The following is a 24,804-nucleotide window of genomic DNA, read 5'->3' on the forward strand; positions in this document are numbered from 1 at the left end:
TTCTAAAGAGGTGTTGAATGTATGTTTCAGACCCTGGTTCATGGTTCTAGGTGTATGATACCTGTAGCTTTTCTTCTCAATGTTATGCTTAAAGCTGTGATACCCTTCACACTATAGTGATCTTCTTATCACTGGGGAGCCGTTCAGTTGTTCAACATAATGTAGCCTTCACACGGCTAAAATCTCAGTTCTCTTACCACGAATTTATATGTAGCTTTTGCATAAGGGAATTGAGTTAAGAATTTATATTTGACAGCTCAAGTTCTGTAATTATTTCTTAGTCTAGTAACAACGGAGGAAGCACACAAATCGTTCAAGCTAGGCAGGTGGTTCTTTACTCTTCTAGTATTTACTTCTTCCCTGTCCCTGACTTGATCCTCTCAGTTGACGTCAGTGTTCTGCACTATCTGTGTCTGTGTAGAGATACATGTCACTGATGTAATGAAAACTGATCAGAGTGCCCATTTGAAAAGCGTGATTTTAAAGCACTGTAATAAGTGTTAAAGTTTATTCTGGCTTGTAATTTTACTTTTTTAGTGAAATTTAGATTTTCTTTATTTTTTGGCTGTGCTGCACAGATGTGGGATCTTAGTTCCTTGACTGGGAATTTGAACTTGTGCCCCCCTGCAGTGGAAGCTCAGAGTCCTAGCCACTGGACTACCAGGGAATGCCCGAAATTCAAGCTTTCGTTTGGAGTGAGATAGTCTAAGGGGCCTGCCCTTCTCAGATTCAGTACTTATCATTAGCAGTTAATCACTGGAGTATCTTTTTTGTCTTACTTCTTTTTAATTCCTCTTCTCACCCCTAGGAACTTGGTGTTGGTGGCACGAGCCAGTGGAAAATCTGCGGCCTCGATCCCACGACGACGCTCGGCATCTACTTTGAAGTAGTCAACCAGGTGGGCTGGATTTCTTTGTGAATAGTCATGTTTCTGCATTGTGTTTTCTGGTTTATTACAGACCGGGGTTTCTGGTTTCTCTCTCCAGAAGCTGATGCTACTTTGGGCTTGTGTTGGGCTTGATACCAGTCTGGCATCATCTTTTTTTATTCTTTCGGGGGTTTGGTCAGGGTCAGACAGGAGATTGCCCTTGTCACTTTGTTTGTTCCTCTCCATCAGAAGAGGAATGGCTTTTATCAGCCATCATAATGTTGGTGAATTTCTGAGTGTGTCAGTTTTTCTCCAGTACTTTACTGTTTTAAACTCAGACATACAGAAGCATGAGTAGAATTGTACAGTGAATACCCCAGTAGCCACCACTGAGGTTCTGTAATTAATATCATGTCTAGCCTTCCCTCAATTCCTTCTGTTTGGCTGGACTTTGAAGCAAGTTGCAGTCATCAGTGTCTTTCCTCCCTGAACCCCTCAACATGTGTATCATTAAGTCGTGTTCAGTGTTTATTTGAATATGGTTCTCTTGTTGGTTGTTTTTTTTTTTTTTGATCCCTGGGTGGGGAAGATACCCTGGAGGAGGGAATGGCAACCCACTGCAGTATTCTTTTAATTTTTATCTTTAGTTAATTTTTTAAAAAATTTATTTATTTGTAATTGAAGGATGATTGCTTTACAGTATTGGTTTCTACCAAACATCAACATGAATCAGCCATAGGTTTACCTATGTCCCCTCCCATTTCAACATCCCTCCCACCTCCCCTGACATCCCACCCCTGTAAATTGTCACTGAGCCCCAGCTGGTTCTCTTTTTTTGAGATAAGGATTATAAACAGTGAAAAGCCCTGATCTTAAGTGTCGCATTCAGCACGCCTTGAGAACCTTGCTGTCACCACGGTATTGGTCGTCTTAGGATGCACCTGCAGCCTTTGTGACCGCTTCTGTGGTGTCCTGCACTGACAGTAACAAGGTGCTGGCCTCTTGCCCTGCAGCACAACGCCCCAATCCCGCAAGGAGGCCGAGGCGCCATCCAGTTCGTCACGCACTACCAGCACTCCAGCACCCAGCGGCGCATCCGTGTGACCACCGTTGCCCGCAAGTGAGCACCCCAGCTTCCTCTCTGCTGAGCCCCTGGTCTTTGCTGTGGAGGGAATCTAGTATCTGGTTGTTCATCTCTGTGATCCACTGATTGCATGGTCCTCACTAGCCCTTGCTGGCTCATTTGATCAGAGCAGGATGGGGACGGGGTGGGGGAGGAGGGGGTGGGGGAGGAGGCAGCACTGCAGCTTACTCAGCTTAGAAGATGCTCCTTTAGTAGGGATAAGTTCTTTAAAAATGATATTTCATTATTTTATTTATCAAGTAAGTGACCCATAAGCATACCGTCCTTGAAAAAGATTCAAACAGCACGTAGTTATGTAAAGAGTGGGCCTCCCTGCCTCCCCTGAGGTGAAGTACAATTACCATGCTAGCTTCACTGTCCACAGTCCCATTTCTGGGCAGTCGTGTACCACGTGTGTGCATTATATACATGATGGCTTTTGTGTTGGTGCGCATAAGCGTCTCTCATTAATGTGTCAAGGATACCTTTCTTGTCAGTACATAAAGGCCTCAATCTCATTTTTGTTTTGGGGAAAAAAAAAAAAAAGCTTTTTTGAAGTAGTTGGTAAAGAATCTGCCTGCAGTGCAAGAAACCTGGGTTCAATCCCTGTGTTGGGAAGATCCCCTGGAGGAGGGCATGGCAACCCACTCCGGTATTCTTGCCTGGAGAATCCCATGGACAGAAGAGCCTGGTGGGCTGCAGTCCATGGGGTCGCAAAGAGTCAGACATGACTGAATGACCAAGTACAGTATTAGAGTCAGGTTTACAACAGAGTGGTCTCATGTTTTTATAGGTTGTAACTCCATTTACAGTTATTATAAAATGTTGGCTCTAGTCCTTGTGCTGTACAGTATGTCCTTGTAACCAGTTTATTTTATACACAGTAGATTTTACCTCTCATGCTCCTCCCTTCTTCCCTTTCCACTAGCTTGTTCTCTATTTGTGAATCTGTTTATGTTTCGTTATATTCATTCGTTTCATTTTTTAGATTCCACATGTAAGTGAAAACGTAGAGTGTTAGTGTTTGTCTTTCTCTGTCTGACTTGTCTCAGTAAGCATAGCACCTTCTAGGTCCATTCGTGTTGTCGGAAATGGTGAAATAGAATTCCTTTTTTTGTGGCTGAATATTATTCCTCTGTGTGTGTGTGTGTGTGTGTGTGTGTGTGTGTGTGTGTGTAAAAACAGAGATTAAGAAGAGGTGCGTGTTTGAGTGTGAGAGCCTGTGTGTGTGTGTGTGTGTGTGTGTGTGTATGTGTGTAGACACAGATGAAGAAGAGGTGCGTGTGTGAGTGTGAGAGCCGGCCCTCACCCTGGGATGTTTGGTCAGTTGGGCAGACGTGCAGAGCCAGCTGAAGCACATTGAAGCGGCGTTTGACCAGGAGGCGGCGGCGGTGCTGATGGCGCGGCTGGGGGTGTTCCGAGCCGAGTCGGAGGAGGGGCCGGACGTGCTCCGGTGGCTGGACCGACAGCTCATCCGGCTGGTGAGTTGGGGGCAGTGGCACTGAGTTTGGTCTTGGTCTCAGTTCTACTTTTGAGAAAAGATAATTGTCACTTAAACCTATTATTTTATATATTCCGTAAACAAGAGTTTTATCAGTTGCTTACCTCACACCATGCACTGAGAAGAGTGTAAAGGAAGCGTCATACACGCATTTCCCCTCCAGGGCTCACCTTACAGTTGGGAAGAGGCTCCACACACAGACTGTTTAGATGATGGTGCAGACCTGAGTGTGTTGAGGGTTGACTCAGGAGTCCCTGTGAATGCTGGGCTTCTGCATTTTCCCTCCAAACCCTGGAGGGTTTGAGGGGGAAGTTGGGGTGCGGCACTGCCAGCCTGTGGGCACAGTGTGCGGTCAGTGTGTGCGGGGACCTGCAGAGGCCACGGTCACAGGTGCCTGAGTGTGCAGTGGGGGAGCAGCCGTTTGCGCGATGCCCTGGTTGTGGAGTCAGGGGAAGGGGCAAGTGTGGTTCTGAAGCAGAGGTGTGTCAGCAGTGTGACGCTTGTGTTCACACCACCTGTCACCATGTAAGATCCATTGGAGGGTGAAAGGGCCATTGTTGGGGAGGCCCATGGAGGATTTTTCTGGCTCCAGGGGGTGGAGGCCAGGATGGTGGTGGTATGGTTGGAGGGGAGAGGAAGTTTGGAATCAGGATGTATGCTGAGAGGAGGATTGATTGAACCTGGTCAAACTGTCTGTGGACTCAAAGAAGAAAATAATCAATGCAGAGTCAGGTTTTAAGTGTGGGTAATTGTAAGAATGATGGAGCGCTGGAAAAGGGGAAAGGAGAACAGCTTGAAGGTGGAGGAGAGGAGAGGAATCTTTTTTTTTTTTTAATGTAATAGTTTATTTAGAGTGTGAACTTTCAAAGCATGTCCAAGGAAAGTACCCACCTGTAGTCAGGAGAGGTCCTGAAGGAGCTCAGGTCAGAGGTCAGCACTGAATCTGGAGGAAGGACACGGGTGACACTGGACTGGCCGTCGAGCTGTTTGTAGACAAGGAGGCGAGGATGGGAGGTGAGGAAAGGGGTGAAGGAGCCCGCCACAGTGAGGGGGAAGGAGGGGGGTGGGCTGTTGGATGAGGCAGAGGAGGATCAGTCGCTCGATGACGGGGTTCGGGAAATTGCTGCTCTAGTGGCTGGCTAACAGGAGAAACTGAAGAGGCTGGGGGTCCCCTGGCTCACGGCAGGAGAGGATTTGGGATGGTGAGGTCTGTGCGAGAATGTGATGCAGAGAGGCTCGTTGCTAGAGATGAGCTTTCTTCAAATGGTGGGCAGTCGGATCCTCTGGTGACCAGAGGGTGTGTGAAATGAAGAGGAAATAGAGCAGGAAGAGAAAACATTCGTAAATTTGGCTGTGAGAGGACAGCGGAGTGGTAGAGAGATGGGATGTTAGGTTATCCTGGTCCTGGAGGTTTTCCTATGGAAAAGTTGCCTGGGATGCCTCTTCGAGCCCCTCCCAGTCGGCATGGGAGCTGTTAGGACAGGGGGCTCCAGCCCCTCCCAGATCTCCCCCCTTTCCCGCACAGGTTTTGGGTGTTGGGTGCAGCGCTGGGCTGAGCACCCAAGGGGTGCTCAGAAGGGGCGGAGGTGAGGGTGGGGCGTGGCCTTCTTCCCAGGAGTTTTCAGGTAACTCACTTTGTTGTTTTTTTCCTGTTTTCTCTCACCAGTGTCAGAAGTTTGGACAGTATAACAAAGAAGACCCTGTGTCATTTAGGTTATCAGATTCCTTCTCTCTATACCCTCAGGTAAGTAATACCTGTTGTTGAAATAACAAAAGAAGAAGAAAGTCATATACATAAAGCTCACTGCTCTTGGGGTAAAGTGAAGACTCCGTGTGTTTGGAGACTTTCATCTGTAGGTGACGAAGGTCGTTCATGTCAAGGTCAGCTGGTGCCTGAGCCCCTTGGGAGACACAAGGGACACCCAGAGAGCAGGTGTACAGACGTTGGGGAGAAGGCAGAACAGGCCCGTTGCTGTGAGGCTGTGGCATGATCTCTGATTCGCTGTTTGCTGAGGGCCAGGCACCTGTTTTCGTTTGGTGGCTGGGAGCTAGCCCCGTAGCCGGGCCTGGGGTGTGGATCGGGCCCCTCACAGATGCAGCTTCCCCAGAACAGGAGGCAAGCTCAAGGTTTTCCTCCTTCCCTCAGGGATGCCTTAGTGAGGAATAAGTAGGAAGAAGCAGACTTTGATTTTTAAGGGAACTTGTTAGGACTTTGGTACACAAACGGGTATTACCTTATCAGATACTCGGTTTGGTGATGGGCCTAGATTTCAGTCTTTAGCTTGTGTAGCTTGGACTCTAGGGCCCAAGGGAGGCTCGAGAGCCCAGCTCACTGGATGGGCTGGCTGGGCAGTTCTGATGTGTGTCTGTCTGGCCTGTGTCTGAGCCGTCAAGGCTAGAAGGAGGCCCACAAGAAGACAAGCTTCTCCGCCTTGGCCCTTCCATGTGGAAACTTTGACTCCCCCAGAGAACCCCCTCTTTTTTAGAAATGTTTATTTCTAATTGTAGTGAAAACTCCACAGCATACGATTGACCCTCTCACCCATTTTTAAGTGTGCAGTTGAGTAGTGTTGAGTATGTTCGATTGTTGAGCAGCGAATCTCGGCCACTTTCACCTCAGGAAAGAACGGTCATCTTTCAGCTCTCCCCTCCCTGTTCCCCAGCCCCGGGCTGCCATCCCCGCCTCAGCTCACTGCGCCCGGAGGCCTTGGTCCTGAGGGCTGGTTCTTCTGTCTCCGGGCTGGCAGTTCTGCTCTCTGGGGGTCTAGGAAGGTGACAGCTGTATGCTTTGTTCTTTTTTCTTTGTAAATGCAGTTCATGTTCCATCTTAGAAGGTCTCCATTCCTTCAAGTCTTCAACAACAGCCCTGACGAGTCTTCGTATTATCGGCACCACTTTGCCCGGCAGGACCTCACCCAGTCCCTTATCATGATCCAGCCCATCCTGTATTCCTACTCCTTCCACGGGCCCCCAGAGGTAAGGGCCCTGGGCACTAGGAATCGCCTGATACGGAGTGCTTTTACTCTAGCAAGTTCACTCTTAGAGCAAGACTATAAGAGAGAAATCTTGAGTCTTTATAGTAATTTAGCAGCATTTCTGAGTATTAAAAAAAAATAACGTGCATAGGAAAAAGTCACAGGATGCATAAAATTAGAAAGCAGTCCAGATGTTCATTATTAGGGAAGTTAAGTAATCAGAAATATTCACAAAGTTTATGTAACAGAATAAAAAGTAAGTCCTTATGTTAGATTAAAGATGATTTTTAAAAAGCCACCAGGAATGAAAAACTATAAAGAAATAAACCACAATGTCAGTATTTGTTGTTCTTTAGTAGAAATTTTCAGATTTTCCTTAATGAGTTTAAGTTTACTTTTATTATTGAAATAAAAGTCATAAGTATATTTTTAAGTGAACTTTAAAACTGGTATTAAAGGATGTTCTTTTTCACGTAGGCATTGTAGTTCTCTGTCATCTACTGCAGTAGATTTGCGAGAAATGTGTCTCTGATAGAATTTATTTCTAGTACAAAACAAAATTTGGAATTATTTCTGGTTCCTAGAGCAGAAGATAACATTCATCTTGCTTCCCAGTTGATGAGAGATTATTTAAATCTCTTTTTTGTACAAAGTTGAAACCTAGAGCTGCCCAGTCGGAGCAGAAAGTGGGAACTTGGCATGAAGAGGGGGTGAACCTCCCTGCGGTGTATATTCGGCCCTGCAGCTGCCCGGGGGGAAGGGGGGAGGTTGGCTCTGGGTGGGGGTTGGCCCCGGGCCGGGGGCTGGCAAGTGGCCATGTGGGCACCAAGGGAAGACCCATGCCATTCTCTCCCTGTGTTGCAGCCCGTGCTCCTGGACAGCAGCAGCATTCTTGCTGACAGAATTCTGCTCATGGACACTTTCTTCCAAATTGTCATTTATCTTGGTGAGGTAAGACCTTGGTTATGGTATTTGTATACTTAGTAATTTAAAAAATAATAATTTCAATATTACTTGCTATAAAGTAAATCTCAGGTGGTCCTTTTACATTTTTAAAAATTTTTTATACAATTTTTAAAGGTTACTTTTCTCACGTTGTTAAGTACATCCTTGAGCTCTATCCTGCCCCTTCCTCCTCCCACCGGTAACCGCTAGCTTGTTCCCTAGATCTGTGTGTCTGTTTCTCTTTCGTTATGCTCACTAATTTGTTGTATTTTTCAGATTCCACATATAAGTGAGCTGATTCAGTATTTATCTTTCTCTCTCTGACTTATTTCACTAGCATAATGCCCTCCACGTCTATCCATGTTATTGCAAATGACAAAATTTTGTTCTTTTTTTAGGGCTGAGTAGTATTCTGTTGTGTATATATCCCGTGTTTTCTTTATCCATTCTTCTGTTGATGGACACTTAGGTTGCTTCCATATCTGGGCAGTTGTAAGAAGTGTGCTATGAACATTGGGGTGCACATATCTTTTGAATTAGTGTTTTTGTTCTTTCAGATATATGCCCAGGAATGGTCATATATGATAGTTCTGTCTTTAGTTTTCTGAGAAACCACCATAGTTTTTTTTAGGTAGTCCTTTTAAATCACTATGATTTATTGCTTTCTGAGTTTTCAGACAAAATCAGTTTACTTTTTCTCAGTGAACTTTTTATATTCACACTGTCCTTTCGAAGTTGCATTAGAGTCACTAGTAAACACCGCTGAGTTTGGGACTAGAGTGTTTATCTGAGATAACATGGCCCAGTGAACCTTACGCCAGGTCTGTGGTTCCCAAGGATGGCTGTGGATGGTGTTCATTTCTTTCTCAGAGAGGTTTGTGCCCTAAGGAAAGGAGGGATTCCTTAAAAGAAAATCCTCTATGTTCAGGGATGTTTTCTTTTTTTCTATTATATATTGATACATTCTTTACTTTCAGTTCATTTCTTTTTAACAACTGACTTGACGTCAATGTCTGGTGTCTGTACATTACAAGTGATTTCAAATGTCCTGCAAGGAAGAAATGGTTTTCCAATACTAACAGGTGTTTTATAACCTGAGACTTTTTTCAGATGGGAGTATCCTGGTCAGATCTACTTGGCTCCCCTCTGCAACTCATCTTTCCTGACTTAAGACCTTGTCACTAGAAACAGGTCCTGGGTGGAGTGTTAGAATGTCAGGGCCATCCTAAGACTGTCATTACAGCATCTCCACAACAAGTTGTGATTTGTCTGTTTGCTGCAGACCATCGCCCAGTGGCGGAAGGCAGGCTACCAGGACATGCCCGAGTATGAAAACTTCAAGCACCTCCTACAGGCACCTCTGGATGACGCACAGGAGATCCTGCAGGCGCGGTTCCCGATGCCGCGGTACATCCACACGGAGCATGGGGGCAGCCAGGTGAGTCAGCTTGGCCTGCTGCTCTGCTGGCCTCGTGCACGATGCCTCCTGAAGGCTCTAAATCGACACAGCCTGGTCAGTATTACGTGGTGACCAAAATCAACAGGCAGGGCAGCTTCCAAATATGACTTCTTTCTAAATGAGTGGTCAGAATATGCTGGTTTGGAAAGGAGAGGATTACCAGAGTAAAATACACCTCGTGTTTCAGGAGCCCAGTGAATGGAGAGCCTTGGGCATAAACTGAACAAACGGGTTCCCATGTAGTAAAAAAGCTTCTAATTTAACCAAAAAAAAAAAGTAAGACCTTGTTTTCCTGTTAAACTAATATTAATGAGATTTTTAATCTTTAAATCTACTTTTTGTTTTTTTTTTAAGGCTCGATTTCTTTTGTCCAAAGTGAATCCATCTCAGACACACAATAACCTGTATGCTTGGGGACAGGTGAGTAACTGTCAGGAATTTGAGGAGGGGCCAGGCTACTTTTTTAAAATTTTCCTTTTAAATTCTACAAATTGGAGGATTCTCTGGCGGTACAGTGGTTAGGATTTGGTGCTTTCACTGCCACGGCCCAGGGTTCAAGCCCTGCCCTAGAACTGAGATCCTGCAAGCCACATGGTGTGCCCAAAAAAAAAAAAAAACCCAAAGTGAGAAAATTAAATGCTACAGATTGAATCACTTTTGGCCCAGAGATAGTAATTTGGGTGTTTTGCTTGGAAGAAAACTTTGAATAATATAGGAATTTTCCATTACTAACATTTTCAGTTCATAAGGTTTAAGTTACCCGAGAAAGTGGTCAGAAATAATAATTCATCACTTTTGATTACACACCATTCTGAGTAGCCTGATGAAGCCTCACACCTTCCTGTTCCCTCCCACCTGTGTTCTCTTTGTCTGGTGTATCCACACTGTCCACACCACCTGCCTGTTAACACCTGTATAGGAAAACCTTAGTATATGCATAGTTCCATTCTACCCGTGTGTGGTTTCAGGCAGTGGAGTCTTGGAACCTGTCCACTGTGGATAAGGGGGGGACTGGAGTCTACTGTGTAGGCTGGAGGCGGGGAGACATGTGGATCCCCTTCGGCAGTGCACAGTGGAGTCCGCTGGGATCAGGCCAAAGGACTGGACGCTGACCTGTGACCTCCATGTGCTCCGCTCAGAAACACGCAGCATCTCCCCCAGCCCTGTGCTTCCTGCTCTGTCTACCCTCTGCTCCTGCTCACCACTCCTCACATCTCTTCACTTCTTAGCACCGGCTTCCTTCTTTATTTGATTATTCCCAGCATTTATGTCTCCCTCAAATGAATCTTGTTTTTCATTGTACATTCTTAGAGAATTCTTGGGGGTGGTAATTGTAAAATTTATATGCAGTTGTAAGAAATAACACAGAGAGATCCCCTATACCTTAACCCAGTTCCCCCAGTGGTAACATCTTGCAGAGCTGTAACAATATCATAACCAGGACATGGACATTGATGAGGTCAAGATACGCATTTCCATCACCACAGGGATCTCTTGTGTTGCCTTTTATAGTGACACTCATGTCCTTCCTGCCTCCACCCTTTCCCCAACACCTGGTAGCTCATCTTCTGGTTTCCATTTCTGTAATTTTCTTATGAAAAAGGTTCCACAGGGAACTACATTCAACATCCTGTAATAAACCATGATGGAAAAGACTGTGAAAAAGAATATATTTACATATGTATATATAGCTGAATCACTTAGCTGTATAGCAGAAACTATTGCAAATCAGTGAACATATATGAAACCACATGGCACATAATCTTGGGGGATTGGCCTTTCTCCCCTCAGCGTGCTTATCTAGAGATCCAGGTTGTTGGATGTGTGGATAATTTGCTCCTTTATTGGTTGAATAGTGTTCCATGGTGTAGACATACTGCAGTTTATCATTCACCCATGAAGGACAGCTGTGGTATTCACAGTTTCTGGCCATAAGGAATAAAGCTGCCGTAAACATTCTTGTACAAGTTTCTTGAACATAAGTCTTCATTTCTCTGCAGTAAATGCCTAGGAGTTCATTAGTTGAGTTGGCTGATAGTTAAACTCTTGTTAAAGAAACTGCCATACTCTTTTTCCAGAGTGACTGTCTCCTTTTATATCCCCAGCTGCAATGTAGGAAGCATCGTCTCTATCCTTGTCTGCATATGATGTTGTCATTATTCTTATTTTAGCTGTTCTGACAGATGTGAGTGGTATAACATTGTGGTTTTGATTTACATTTTCCTAATAGCTAGTGATGTTGAACATCTTTTTTGGTTCTTTCTCATCTGTGTGTCTTCAGTGAAGTCTGTGTCTTTTGTCTATGTTTTAACTGGATTTTTTTTTTTAAACGATTGAGTTTTGAGAGTTAGTTATATATTCTTGATGCTAATCTTTTGTCAGATTCATGGTTTGCATGTGTTTTCTCTCTCTTCTGGTTTGTGTATACATTCTCTTCACAGGGTCTTTGCAAAGCAAAAGTTATTTCTGTGAAGTGCATTTTTTTTTTTTAATGGATTGTGTTTTTGATGTCAGGAAATCTTTGTCTTACTCTAGATTCCAAATATCTCCTATGACTTTTTTTACTTTAAATTTGCATTTCAGTCTGTGATCAATTTTGAGTTAATTTTTGTATGAGATGGGAGGCTTAGGTTTATTTTTTGTTTATAGGTGTCCGATTGTTCCAGTACCATTACTTGAAAAGGCTACCTTTCTTCCACTTATTGCTTTTGCATCTGTGTCAGAGACTATTTGGGCATATTTATGTGAGTTCACTTCTGGGGCTTCTGTTCTGTCCTGTTGACCTGTGTTTCTGTCTCACTAACACCATACAGTCTTGGTTATCGTAGCTGCATAGTAAGTTTTGAAATCAGGTAGATTGGTTTCTGTCACTTTTTTTTTCAAAACTGCCTTAACTATTCTGATTTCTTTGCATTTCCATATGAGTTGTACAATAATCTTGTATCTATCTTTTAAAAATCTTGCTGGAAGTTTGGTAAGAATTGCATTGAACCTCTCTGTCAATTTGGGGAGAATTGGCACCTTTATTGAGCTTTCCTATCTGAACTCAGTATGTCTCTCCATTTATTGAGTCTGTTTTTATTTCTTTCATCAGTTTTTGTTGTTTTTTTTTTTCTTGAGTGACTCTTAGTGATACTGTATTTTTAATTTCAGTGTCCAGTTGTTCATTGCTAGTACAGGTCTTTAACTTACTGTGGGATTACACGTGAATAAATGCATCATAAGTTGAAATTGCATTTAATACACCTAACCTGCCAAACATCATAGTTTAGCCTGGCCTACCTTAAATATGCTAAGAGCACTTACATCAGCCTATAGTGAGGCAAAACCATCTAACACAAAACATATTTTATAATAACACAAAACGTATTGAGTATCTCATGTAACTTATTAAATACTGACCTGAAAGTGAAAAGCAGAGCAGTTGTCTGGGTCAGAATGGTTGTAAGTGTCTTGGTTGTTCACCCATGTGATCAGTGTGGCTGACTGGGAGCTGCCCAGCATCACAGGAGACTGGGGCTGTGTATCATTAGCCTGGAAAGAGACCAAAACTCAAAATGTAAAATGCGGTGTATGATTTCTACTGAATGAGTATTGCTTTTACGCCATCATAAAAGTCAAAGAATCATAAGTAAGCAACCATAACATAAAGTTATTTTTGTAGACTTGTGTCCTTTGACCTTCCTGAGTCACTTACTACTTTTGAGAGTTTTTTGGTAGATTCCTTGGGATTTTTTACAGACTTCTGCAAGTAGGAGCAGTTTATTTCTTCCTTTCCAATCTGAATACCTGTTATTTCCTTTTCTTGTCCTCTTATCTATTTTCTGGGTCATTGATTTCTGCTCTAATCTTTATTTTCTTCTGCTTGCTGTGGTTTTATATCCTTCATTTTCTAGGTTCTTGAGGTAGGAGTTTATTGATTTGAGACTTTTCTCTTCTTCACTATATGTATTTAGTGCTTCTAAATCCCTTTGCAGCACTGCTTTTGCTGTCACACAAGTTTTGATTGTTGTATTCTTGTTTTCATTCAGTTTGATACATTTTAAAAAGTTTCCTTTGAGAGTTCTTTTTTGACTTTTGGATTATAAGTGTTGTTTAGTTTCCGGAGATTTCCTTTTTGTCTTTAGTTATTGATTTTATTTTGATTCCATTGTGGTTAAACAATATACCTTGCATTATTTCAGTTTTTAAAAAACTTGATGGTTGGTTTTTTTTTTTTTCATTTTCAAATGCATCACTTTATTTTCGTTGGAAGGCAGTCATACATTACACACCTTAAGCATGTGATAGTCACATGGTTTCTTCAATAAGCCCTAGAGCTTCCACAGCTCTCCTGGGGCCTGCAGCCCGAGCAGTCCTGAGGAGTCAAATGTTAAAGCTTTCTCCACAGCCACATGTTCCTTTCATGTTTGGGTTATTGAACACAAACTCACTGGATAATTTGTCTTCAACATAGTCCATTTCTGTCCCCAACAGTGTTAGCTGTGCTTTCTTCTCAATGAACACTCTGACTCCATCTTGAATAACTTCTTCATCAGAGTCTCCTTTTGTCTTTGTATATTCTAAAGTGTAGGAAAGGCCATTACAACCCCTGGTTCGGACACCAACTTTCACACCAACATGTTCAGGCTTATCTTTAAGAAGTTGTTTTATCTTGTTTACTGCTGAAGGTGTCAGGGTGAGGGCGGCCCGGGTGGGCTGCAGCTTCCTCTTGCTCACAGCCCGGACAGTGGCCCCGACTAACGAAGCCGACATCCTCGCCGTCCTGCCGCCCCGGTGTCTAGGGCTGGAGGTCGGCCATCTCAACCTCTCTCCATGGACACTGCGGGCACTCTAAAAAAAAAAAACTTGATGGTTGGTTTTATGGCCCAGGATGTGGCCTGTTTGGCCTCTGTGTTCCATGGTCACTTGATTGGTCTTCTGCTGTTGGATGGATTTACAGATTGTTCTACAGTGTCAGCTAGGTCCCGTTAGTTGATGGTGATGTTGAATTCTTGTATACCCCTGCTGATTATCTGTATAGTTCTATAAGTTTTTGCGAGAGGATGTTAACGTTTCTTACTCCTAATGGTGAGTTTGTTGCTCTTTTGAATTCTGTCATGTGGGAGCCAGCCCTGGAGGAGTCCTGAGAATTACACAGAGGAGGAAGTAAGAGAACATGTGCTCAGAACTGTGTAGTGGCAGGGATGGCCAGGTCCCAGTGGATCAGGGAGGGTTTTGTGAGGAAACTATGCTTCACTTGAAAAAATTAGTTAGCTCTGTAGGGGATGGGGATGGGTGGCAGGAATATTCTTGGCAGAGGGACAGCACTTCTAGTTTCCTGAGGGGAAAGTCCCTAATTCATGGATTCTAGCCAGCTTTTAAGATACCTGCCAGTAAACCCTTGTCATTTTATTTCAGGAAACGGGAGCGCCCATCCTCACTGATGATGTTAGCCTGCAGGTGTTCATGGACCATCTGAAGAAGCTGGCTGTCTCCAGTGCTTGTTGAGCTAAGGATATAGGCAGGAAATGGAAGAAAACACTGTCACTTTGTGTTCACAATTTTTTATAAAGGCTTAACATTCCTTTTACTTTGCTGGTGGATTTTAATAAATAATCAAAGGAAGTGTTAGTAACTCTTTAGATTTTAATTTATTTGTATTCCTTATCTGTGCCCTTTTCTTACTCCATAAAATTATAAGGTCATAAACATTTTCGTATTGGTAGAGGTTTATATGCTTTTTGTATCCTAACTTTTAGAGTCTGTATAAAATCAGAGCTAATGTATTTTGGCAGCGTGTTTACATGAAAATCGTAATGATCAGAAAGGAAATAAATCTGAAGAAAGCACTGGTTAAAGTAATGCTAATACATATTTTATTTCTGAAGTCTCTGTGTAAGTCTTGAGTATGTTTTATGTAAATTCTCCAACAAGTAATTCCTGAACTTAATCTTCATTTACTGTCCAAATATTAACAGATATGGAAACGTAAGAAATATGTGCAGCTGTTGAGGCCAAGTGGTCTGGAGTCGCATTGTCCCTCCCTCACCTGAGATACAGAGAACAGATTGGTGGTTACCAATGGAGGAGGGATGGGGAAGGGTGAAATGGATTAAGGGGGGGTTCTGTTGTGCTGTGATGGAGGGAAACAAGGGACTGTGGTAGTGAGGTCACTGCAACGCATACAGAACTTGAATTATAATGTACATGTGAAACATGTTATAAACCATTGTTACCTCAATTATAAAAATTCCAGCTATTCTACCCAGTGGAGTTCATTCTTGTTTTGAGGTTATGTCCCCTTTTAACATAGGCCCCCAGTGGCTAAGATGGTAAAGAATCTGCTTAGGATGCAGGAGACCTGGGTTTGATCCCTGGGTCCAGAAGATCCCCTGGAGGAGGGCATGGTAACCCACTCTGGTATTCTTGCCTGGAGAATCCCATGGACAGAAGAGCCTGGAGGGCTACACAGTCCATGGGGTCGCAAAGAGTCAGAGATGACTGAGCAACTCTCACACAACTGCTATGACAACTGTCATCCAGGAGTTTCTTTTGTTGGACTCCTCTGTTAATTTCCAGGAGTAATAAGGACCTAATCTATGGCACAGATTAGCTATAGCATCTATAGCACATCTATAAGGACATAAATCTATTGAGAAACTCTACTCAATACTCTGTAATGACCTATATGGGAAAGAATCTAAAAAAGAGGGGATCTAAGTATATGTAAACTGATTCACTTTGCTGTACACCGGAAACAACTGCACTGTAAATCAACTATATTCCGATAAAAATAAGAAGTGCCAGGGGATTTCCTTGGCAATCCAGTAATTAAGGTTCTGCTTCCAGTGCAGGGGTTTTGGATTCATCTCTGGTCAGGAAATTAAGATCCCACAAGCTAAGGGGTCCAAAAAAACGGGGGCGGGGAACCCCAAAACAAGTGCCAAGCCTTTGTAAGGCATGCCGTTACAATTATGCAAGCTCCAATACTTTGGCCACCTGATGCAAATAACTAACTCATTGGAAAAGACCCTGATGCTGGGAAAGATTGAAGGCAGGATGAGAAGGGGACGACAGAGGATGAGATGGTTGGATGGCATCATCGAGTGAATGGACTTGTGTGTCTGAGCAAGGTCCGGAAGTTGGTGATGGGCAGGGAAGCCTGGCGTGCTGCTGTCCACAGGGTCGCAAAGAGTCGGATACGACTGAGCGACTGAACTGAGAGGTCTGCTTGAGAGATGCTGTCATAGGGCCCCGTCACGTGGAAGGCAAGGTCGTGGGTTCCAGGCAAAAGACGGAAGTCCCGAGCCCAGCACCACACCTCCTGAGTTCTTTCCGGGCGGGACGTCGGTACTACACGCCCCAGGATACACCGGGGCCAGCGCCGGAAGCGGCTGTCCAGAGCGGCTTTTCGTTGGAGGCGGCGGCGGTGGTGACGCGAGACCGGAAGGCCCGCCTTCACCCGAGACTTGGAGGAGTGGGGTCTACGCGGCGGCGTCATGCGGCCGGCACAAGCTCTTAGTTGGTACCGGCGGATGTCAGTCGTTTACGGACTGGGCGCCTGGACCCTGCTGGGCTCCTTGATTTTCTTGAGTCAGAAAAAGAGCAAGCAGCCAGGTACGGCTCTCGGGCAGGACCTTCGCAGACGCGCGGCCTTGCGTGGGCCGTGTCCGGGCGGTTAGCGGAAGTGGCTTCGCGGTGCCGCTTCCCCAGGTTTATTCTCCGGAGCGCCGGAGCGACTGCTTAGAGCTGCTCGGTATCATGGAACCATGCAGGAAAGGCCTTTTAGAGTATTTTTCCCCGACCCTGCGGAGTTATTGAATGAGGCCATCCCTGTCCTCAGAATTTGAAGAATGCGAGGTTCCCGGTGAAATGTCAAAAGACACTAGAGGGTGGTTTAAAGAGGCGATGCTCCTATAGCATCAGTCCTCTTCCCATTCAGCGAGCAAACGATTTCAGGAGTTGGACCTGCCGAAGAGTATTGAAATCTTCCCAATAGATTCCCTACCAAAGAGGAAATACTCCAGCTTTCAGAAATGGGCTGTAAATCTAGTTTCCTCCAGAGTAGGGGTTGCCTGGGGCTGAAGGCGAGAGTTGGTGGGGAGCGACTGCTAAAAAAAATCAGGGTTTTCTTTTTTGTGTCTGATATTCTAAACTTTATTTAGTGCTGATTGCACAGATCTGAAAAGACTAAAAACTACTGAATTATATATTTTAAGTGAGTTAAATGTGTATATGAAAAATATATTTCAGTAAAGCTTTTAATATAAAAACTGTGCTGATGATTTCGTTTGGTGTTGAAAATTACCAGTGGCCTGAAAGTACACACATCCAGTATTGAGCGTTTTAAAACATTTATCTCTGTAGTGGTCATTAAAAACAAAACAAAACACATTTATTTATTGACTGTGGGTGTCTTGGTTGTGGCATGTGGGATCTAGTTCCCTGATTAGGGATTGAAATGGGACCCCTGCATTGGGAACTCCGAGTCTTACCATCTGGACTACCAGGGAAGTTCCCTGTAGTGGTCATTTTTTTAAAAAATTATTTTAAAAATTTCTTTTAACAGAAAATGGTGTCAGGAATCTGATGGGGCGGGGTAATTCTTACCTTAGTTTATTTAATTTTCAAGACTCTACTAATAATTCTAATGATTGCTGTATGGTTAAAAATTAGTGATCAACTATACTTTAATAAAAAAAGATAAAAGTTAATGATGCAGATGTTCCTTTTTTTTTTTTTTTTTTAAGGTGATAAAGTAGAACAAAAGGATGCCTCAAGAAACGAACTATCTGAGCCCCCAAAAGGCTTTTATGTGGAAACGATTGTCACATATAGAGAAGATTTTGTTCCAGTTACTGCCAGGATCATCAACTATTTGAAATCATGGACTAGTGGCCCTGGACCAAAATCATGATTGACTGCTAAACTCTGAAAACAGAACTTTGGTTCAGCATATACATTTGAGAGATACCTTGATTTCCACTTTCCATTTGTGAAAAGTGAATACATTTAAGTTTGCTGTAAAATAAAAAAATCGGCAATAAATATCCCCTTGAAGAAAAGTAAATTGCATATTCAGCAGGTGTCCTTCTGTATTCACAGGAGTGAAAGATTGAAGTGAAATATCATATTGAACTTTGTAAACTTGGTTTTCTGAAATTAGTTGATGTAACTGTATACTTCTTTCATGTTGCTGTCAAACAGAGCTTTTGTGGTCCCTTTAAGATTAGGTTTGGGAAACCGCCATGTTTACTTTGGGACTTAGAGCAGCCCTTTGTGCACTATGTGGGTGCTTGGTAAGTGTATTATGAATTGGGTTGTAACTCCTGGATTCAGTAGACTCCCTCTGTTCTTTAGGAGCAGCACAGATACCCTCATCCTTTCAGCTGATGTGGATTAAATCCCAGCAGTGGCTACTAGTATTCTAGAGATGGGGGTACAGAGTGAGGACAGCAGGGTCCCTCTAGTGCTGCAGGGTTCTCTCCACTGGTCTCCATTGGGTACAAGTGACAAACCCATGTAAATGCACCTAAATCAGAAGGAGATGTATATGAAATATGTGTATGGACATGGAATTCCCCGGCAGTCCAATGGTTAGGACTTGGAACTTTCACTGCTGGGGATCCAGGTTCAGTCCTTGGTTGGGGGAACTAAGACCCTGCCAGCTGTGTGGTGCCAAAAATGGAAAAGAAAAGAAAAGCTCCGTTTAACTTGGAAGTTTCTCAGGCTTTCTTTTCCTTGACATTTTTGAAGGATTCTTCTAGTTACTCTGTAATTGTTCAGTCACTCAGTTGTGTTGAACTCTGTGACCCCATGGAGGATAGCATGCCAGGCTTTCCTGTCCTTCACCATCTCCCGGAGCTTGCTCAAACTCATGTCCACTGAGTCAGTAATGCCCTCCAGCCATCTCATCCTCTCTCATCCCCTTCTCCTGCCTTCAATCTGCAGTCTGTAGAATGCTCCTTAATTTAGGTTTGATCTTGCTTCATGATTGGATTCAGATTATATGTTTTTGGCAGATAATACCACAAAAATGATACCATGTCTTTCCTCAGTGCAGTATCAGAAGTGTATGATGCTTGTCTCACTACCGGTGATACTATTTTTGGCAACTTAGGTGTAGTATTTAACATTCCAGCGTAGTATTTTGTAGTCTTTTCTGGCCAAATGACTGTTCCTTGTTCTCCACTTGAAGTGTTCTTTTGTAGCAGAGGAAAAAGTTTTCCTCATTCTCAGGTCTGAAAAAGTAAAGTGATAGACAAATGAACAGGAGAAAAGCATACAAATTTATATAAAGTTTTCAGCTACCCACTCCAGTACTCTTGCCTGGAGAATTCCATGGACGGAGGAGGCTGGCATCCTACAGTCCATGGGGTTGCAAAGAGTCAGACTGAGCGACTTTCACTTCACTTACATGACATGAGAGTCTTGATAAGGAGATGAAGATCTAAAGAAGCAGGCCTATGTTTTGTGTTTGTTTTTGTTTTGTCATTAGGTTTGATGAAGCATGAAGAATCATGAAGGAACATGACAGGTTAAGGAATACCATGTAGGCAAGTAAACTGGGGGAAACTGCAAAGCTTGTTGGTTCAGACTCTTCTTGGTGAGCTTTTGTCTTTGGAAATAAGGCTGCTCTTTCCCTTCCGGTGTAGAGGGGGCACCTATCACATGAGAGTTTGTGACCTGTTTCAGGAGAGAAGGGTTGGGGTGACACAGGCTGAAACCTGGGACCCTTGACCTGAGTGCTTGCACCTGGACAGACGTCAATTCTAGCAACAGGATACAAAGAAACTATAAGGGACCACAAATAATGGCACCCATGCACAGTCACAGTGGGACAGTTAATGTGGATGTGTGCTCAGTAGACAAGTCGTGTCTGACCCTTGGGACTCCATGGACAGCCTGACAGGCTTCTCTGTCCATAGAACTTCCCAGGCAAGTATACTGGAGTTGGTGCCATTTCCTTCTCTAGGGGATTTTCCCTGACCCAGGGATGGAACCTGAGTCTCCTGCATTGGCAGCTGAATTCTTTACCACTGAGCCACCTGGGAAGTCCACAGTTATGAAAACTAAGATACAAAAAGACCATAAACCAGTTGCCATTTCTGAGGTGCTCAGCACAAAAGCAGGGCAGGGCAGACCCGAGTTTGGTTCAGGAACATCAGGAACCCCATCCCTTTGTAGCCACCAGCACTAGCAGACTGAAGACACACTCAGAGGAGTTTTTTTTTTTGATCTGTGACAATGATTGTTAGGGTAATATTTGTACAATCCTGTGCAGCTTTCCAAGCACTTTTACACAGTGTATTTTATTCAAACCTTCTAATAATCCTGTGAGAGAGGCCAAATATCAGGATTAGAGAAGGAATTAGAATTACAGAATCATGTATCTCTGCAGGAAACATGATACAGGTAGATCAAATGTGTACTTAAAACAGTTTGTTCAATTGCTCAGTTGTGTCCGACTCTGCAGTCTCACGGACTGCGGCACGCCAGGCTTCTGTCCTTCACCATCTCCCAGAGCTTATTCAAACTCATGTCCGTTGAGTCGGTGATGCCATCCAACCATCTCCTCTGTTGCTCCCTTTTCCTCCTGCCTTCAATGTTTCCCAGCATCAGGGTATTTTCTAGGGAGTTGGCTCTTCGCATCAGGTGGCAAAGTATTGGAGCTTCAGCATTCGTCCTTCCAATGAATGTTCAGGGTTGATTTCCTTTCAGTTCAGTTCAGTTCAGTCGCTCAGTCGTGTCCGACGCTTTGCGACCCCATGAATCGCAGACAGGGAGTGTCCATCACCAATTCCCGGAGTCCCATCGAGTCGGTGATGCCATCTGACCTAAACAGTTAGATGGCTATTTTAGGCAGCAGATCCCCTTCTGTCTGGTTTCTGAGGAGCTGCAGAGGCAGGAAGACAAGGGAAAGGAATTTGGGAGGATCTGGGGTCAGAGGGGTGGGAAAACGGCAGGAGGAACACGGTTAGGGTTAGGGATCAGGACAAAGCTGGGATGCAGGGATGACTGACGGGATGTGAGCAGAAACTTGGCACCTGTGAGTCTGCCTAGGAGTTGGGGCCGGGAAAGGGGTTGAGTCTGGGCGGGGCTCAGCTCTGGGTGGGCAGGAATGGGGAGTGGGCGGGGCCCACTGCGGGGCGGGACTACACGGAGGGCGGGACCAACCTGCGGTGGGTGAGGCCGGTGGGGCCGCGTCGGAGCGCGCTTCCGGGTGTCCCCGCCAGAGGGCGCCGGCCGCCGCGCCGCCCGCGGAGTCCCCGAGGCCGGAAGCAGCCCGGCGCCGCCCCGCTCGCCGCAGCCGCCGCCATGAAGGCCGTGGTGCAGCGCGTCACCCGGGCCAGCGTCACAGGTCAGTCGGGCGGGGCCGGGAGGAGCCGCCCTGACCCCGCGCCCGGCCGCCCCTGCCAAGGGTTCTCCCGGGCGCCGCCCCCGGGCGATCCCAGCCCCGTGGCCCCGAGTTCCCCCCCGCCCCTCCGTCCCCCGGCCAGCGGCGCTCTTCAAGGGCCGCGGGGTCTCCGCTGAGGGACGCGGTGACCGTCATCTTCGGCGGCGCTTGCTTTTGTTCGGAGCGCGGGCGGCCGCGCCCCCGGGCATCCCCCGGCCCGCCCTTCCGCGGGGTGTTGCTGGACTGCGCGTGGGGGGGCGTCTCCGGAGCGCGCAGCTCCTCCCCAGCTTCTGCTCGGCGTTTGTGCCTTTCTTCTCCCCCGCCCCTTGTTTTCTCCGTGTCCGGGTCCTCCTGGAGCTGGACGACCCGCGAGGTGCGCGCTCCTGACAGGTGTTCGCAGGGGCTGGTTCTCAGCGTGTCCGCCCCAGTGACCCGGGCAGACCCTGAAGCATCGGGAGGTGTTTCTTCTTTCCGCCAGTCTCTCGTGGACCGAGCCACGCAGCCCTCAGTCTGTCTCCTGGTCACTTGTGGTCTAGTGTGGACATCAGGGGTCCAGATGACTAGTGGGTACAAGGGAGTCGTTTCAAAAACTCAGACAAGATCATAAAGATGTTAACATTTTTTTTTTTTTGGAATGACTAACTTTACATTGTCTTCTAGACTTTCCTATTCTTATTGGTAGAATTCTAGTATTCCTTTCAGGCACTTGTAGATAACCCTTCCCTCAAGCCAGTGTATGTACCAAACGCGTGTTTTTGTGTCCAAGATAGTATAGCTCTAAGAACAAAACAGCAAACTTCCCTAAAGAAACCATCAAACTCAGTAAAACCATATATTTAGATCTGAGATTCTACTTTTCAGTCCTGCAGCATGATTTCTAAGGTGTTCTGGTAACTGGTTTGCGATATGGTCCTGGAGTAACTGGGAATAGTATAACTGGGGTTTATTGCTATTTTTTTTTTTTTTTTGAGAAGAATTTTGCAGTCTGCTCAGTGTGGTCGTCATGAGCAGCGAGCAAACTTTGCAGAATGTTAAGTTTTGGTCCTAACGGACGACTCTCCATTCTGCCAGTCTGATTAAAAACATGATTCTGTGAGATTAGCTGCATAGTTTGAATGATTTTCATTTACTATTTAAATTACATGCTTTTAGTTAAAAACAACATAGAAACCATCTTGCATGTTAAAAAAACAAAAAGAAAAAACATGCAAGAGTGCTAACTGTGGGTAGGAGTTAATAAGATGGAATTCTCTCACAGTGCTGGAGGAGCCTTTGGTTAGCCAGGCCTTTTACTTGAATTGCAACAGAGTGATTTTCTGATTCCTTTACAGTGTGACTGGCTCTACTGCTATGTGACCTTTCGTGAGTGGCATTTTATTTCAAAGGTTCTAAAATGTCACTTCCGATTTTATGAGTGACAGATTAGAATATTAGGAGTCACATTATGTAGTAGCCTCCTTTATGAACATGGTCGGGCACATTGATGCCTTAGCATGGTTATTGTGATCATCTAATTTTAAAAGCTTTAAAATGATGGAACATTTCAGACATATTCATATGGTTACGTGGTTGAAACAGTACAGTAACCCCCATGTTTATCACTCAGCTTTTTCTTTAATTTTTATTGGAGTATAGTTGATTTACAATGCTGTGTTTCAGGTGCATAGCAAAGTGAATCAGTTGCACATATACATACATACCTCTTTTTTATTTTTTTTCATTTATTTTTATTAGTTGGAAGCTAATTACTTTACAATATTGTAGTGGTTTTTGTCATACATTGACATGAATCAGCCATGGATTTACATGTATTCCCCATCCCAGTCCCCCCTCCCACCTCCCTCTCTACCCGATCCCTCTGGGTCTTCCCAGTGCACCAGGCCCGAGCACTTGTCTCATGCATCCAACCTGGGCTGCATACCTCTTTTTTAGATTCGTCACTCAGCTTTATGAGCTGAAATCTGAATAGATTCATAGAATGTTGGAAAGAGATTGGTTGGGTTTGAATGGGTAATTAGGTGGCGAATTCTTCTCAAAGAATAGGTCTTGGATGGTGCCAACATACATGGCATCAAATAAACTAAATTTAGTTTACTTATAAACTAAATAAATTTATATTTATACAAAATAAATTTATATTGCCTAAATATCTCAGGTTTTTCCTAGCCCAGTGTTTTTTCTCTTAGAAATCCATTTGTCTATAATAAAACATCCTTAGGGAGGGGCATAACTTCTCCAAAAGGAAAGTGTCATTTCAAGGCTTTGGTACATAATTTGTTTTTTAGGACAATACCACATTATGAAAATGTTGAAACTCTTCACATAGTGATTTGAAACACTTCGAATAGTGATTCTACTTCTGAGGATCTGTTCTAAGAAGTTAATCCTAATTATAGAAAAAGCTTTAGAGGGATGAACCAGCGGAGCCCAGAGGTTTCTTAGGACAGTGACACTGCTCTGTATGATAGTGTTATGGTGGATACATGTCATCATACATTTGTTCAAACCCATAGAATGCACAGCACCAAGAGTGACCCTTGATGTAAGCTGTGGACTTTGAATGATGACGTGTCCATGGAGGTTCATTGTTTGGAACAAATGTACCATCTGATGAGGGATGGTGGTGGTGGGGGGACTGTCTGGGGGCAGGGTATATGGGAAGCCTTTGTACCTTCTGTTCAATTTTGCTATGAACCTAAAACTATGCTATGCAGGAAAGTCTGTTTAACAAAAAAAAAGGACTTTAGTGTCCAAAGATTTTCATCATGGTGTTATTTATTGAAGTGAGAATTTGAAAGCAAGCCATTTATCTGGCCAAATAGGATGGTTAGTCCATCCATGGATAGAATGCAGCTGTTTCACTGGATGAGCTGCAACTAAAAGATGTTTAGGAAAAGCTCATAACATGGAAACATGCCCATGTGCTGTTAAAAGATGAGACACAAAAATTTATATACAATATTATTCGGTAGTTGAGAACAAATATGGAGTAAAATCTGTGAGTAGAGGAAATCTCAAAAGGAAATCAATCAGTAACATACTAAAGTGCTTGTCTTTGGGTGTTCTGTGTTCTTTTCATCTTTCCTGTTTTTTAAAAAAATTTCTATGATGCATATGGCATTACTTTAATGGTGGACATAGTTCAGTAATCATTTTTTCAGTTTTTAAAATATACTCTGGGGAAAATTTTTAAAATACTGATATTGTAAGAAAATAATACTGATTTAACTAAAGAACAAATAGAGCCAAAGTTTTCTAAAGCCATACAAACAGGCAAACAACTCTGAGTGTTTACTGCTTATGTCAGGATAGATGATTTTGGTTTCATATTTTGAGTCAGTGTTTCGTCACTCATAGTCCATTATAAAAAAAGCACAGAAGAAGATATTAAAATGTTTGTTTTTTTAAAGCATAAAAATAAGAGAAGTTAAGCTGTAAAAAGAGTTATTTCACGAATAAGTTGAGGCATGTACTTTCCTGGTTTCTGACTGTCAGATGGTCCCTTGTCAGATACCTGCAGGAATAGGGGGTTTCTTATTCTTTCCTGAGCTTGC

At 44.0% G+C, this 24,804-nt stretch overlaps 3 protein-coding genes across 5 annotated transcripts in view; 2 read left to right on the plus strand and 1 right to left on the minus strand.

Moving 5' to 3' along the window:
* SEC23B (SEC23 homolog B, COPII coat complex component) overlaps window positions 1-17,923 on the plus strand; it is a 34,070-nt gene extending 16,147 nt beyond the window's left edge. For all 3 annotated transcript variants that reach the window (XM_061126424.1, XM_061126423.1, XM_061126422.1), the window contains 10 exons: window positions 809-898; window positions 1,882-1,988; window positions 3,319-3,472; window positions 5,159-5,236; window positions 6,307-6,468; window positions 7,332-7,418; window positions 8,695-8,850; window positions 9,226-9,291; window positions 14,272-16,470; window positions 17,604-17,923. In XM_061126424.1, the coding sequence (XP_060982407.1) occupies window positions 809-898; window positions 1,882-1,988; window positions 3,319-3,472; window positions 5,159-5,236; window positions 6,307-6,468; window positions 7,332-7,418; window positions 8,695-8,850; window positions 9,226-9,291; window positions 14,272-14,361 (990 nt within the window). In that variant the 3' untranslated portion in view covers window positions 14,362-16,470; window positions 17,604-17,923. The remainder of the gene's footprint in view (window positions 1-808; window positions 899-1,881; window positions 1,989-3,318; window positions 3,473-5,158; window positions 5,237-6,306; window positions 6,469-7,331; window positions 7,419-8,694; window positions 8,851-9,225; window positions 9,292-14,271; window positions 16,471-17,603) is intronic.
* LOC133044755 (iron-sulfur cluster assembly 1 homolog, mitochondrial-like) lies at window positions 13,078-13,727 on the minus strand. Its single transcript, XM_061126425.1, has one exon. The coding sequence runs from the start codon at window positions 13,624-13,626 to the stop codon at window positions 13,237-13,239; it is 390 nt and encodes a 129-aa protein (XP_060982408.1). The 5' UTR covers window positions 13,627-13,727; the 3' UTR covers window positions 13,078-13,236.
* A 3,178-nt stretch (window positions 17,924-21,101) lies between the features above and the next one.
* Window positions 21,102-24,804, plus strand: part of DTD1 (D-aminoacyl-tRNA deacylase 1) — a 101,578-nt gene continuing 97,875 nt past the window's right edge. The window contains exon 1 of the mRNA XM_061126426.1: window positions 21,102-21,214. Within this exon, the coding sequence (XP_060982409.1) occupies window positions 21,172-21,214 (43 nt within the window). The 5' untranslated portion in view covers window positions 21,102-21,171. The remainder of the gene's footprint in view (window positions 21,215-24,804) is intronic.

The sequence above is a fragment of the Dama dama genome, chromosome 23 (assembly GCF_033118175.1).
Source record: "Dama dama isolate Ldn47 chromosome 23, ASM3311817v1, whole genome shotgun sequence".
NCBI lineage: Eukaryota > Metazoa > Chordata > Mammalia > Artiodactyla > Cervidae > Dama > Dama dama.

Coding starts and splice junctions, on each gene's coding strand:
- LOC133044755 (XM_061126425.1), bottom strand. CDS start 13,626: ATGTCGGCTTCGTTAGTCGGGGCCACTGTCCGGGCTGTGAGCAAGAGG.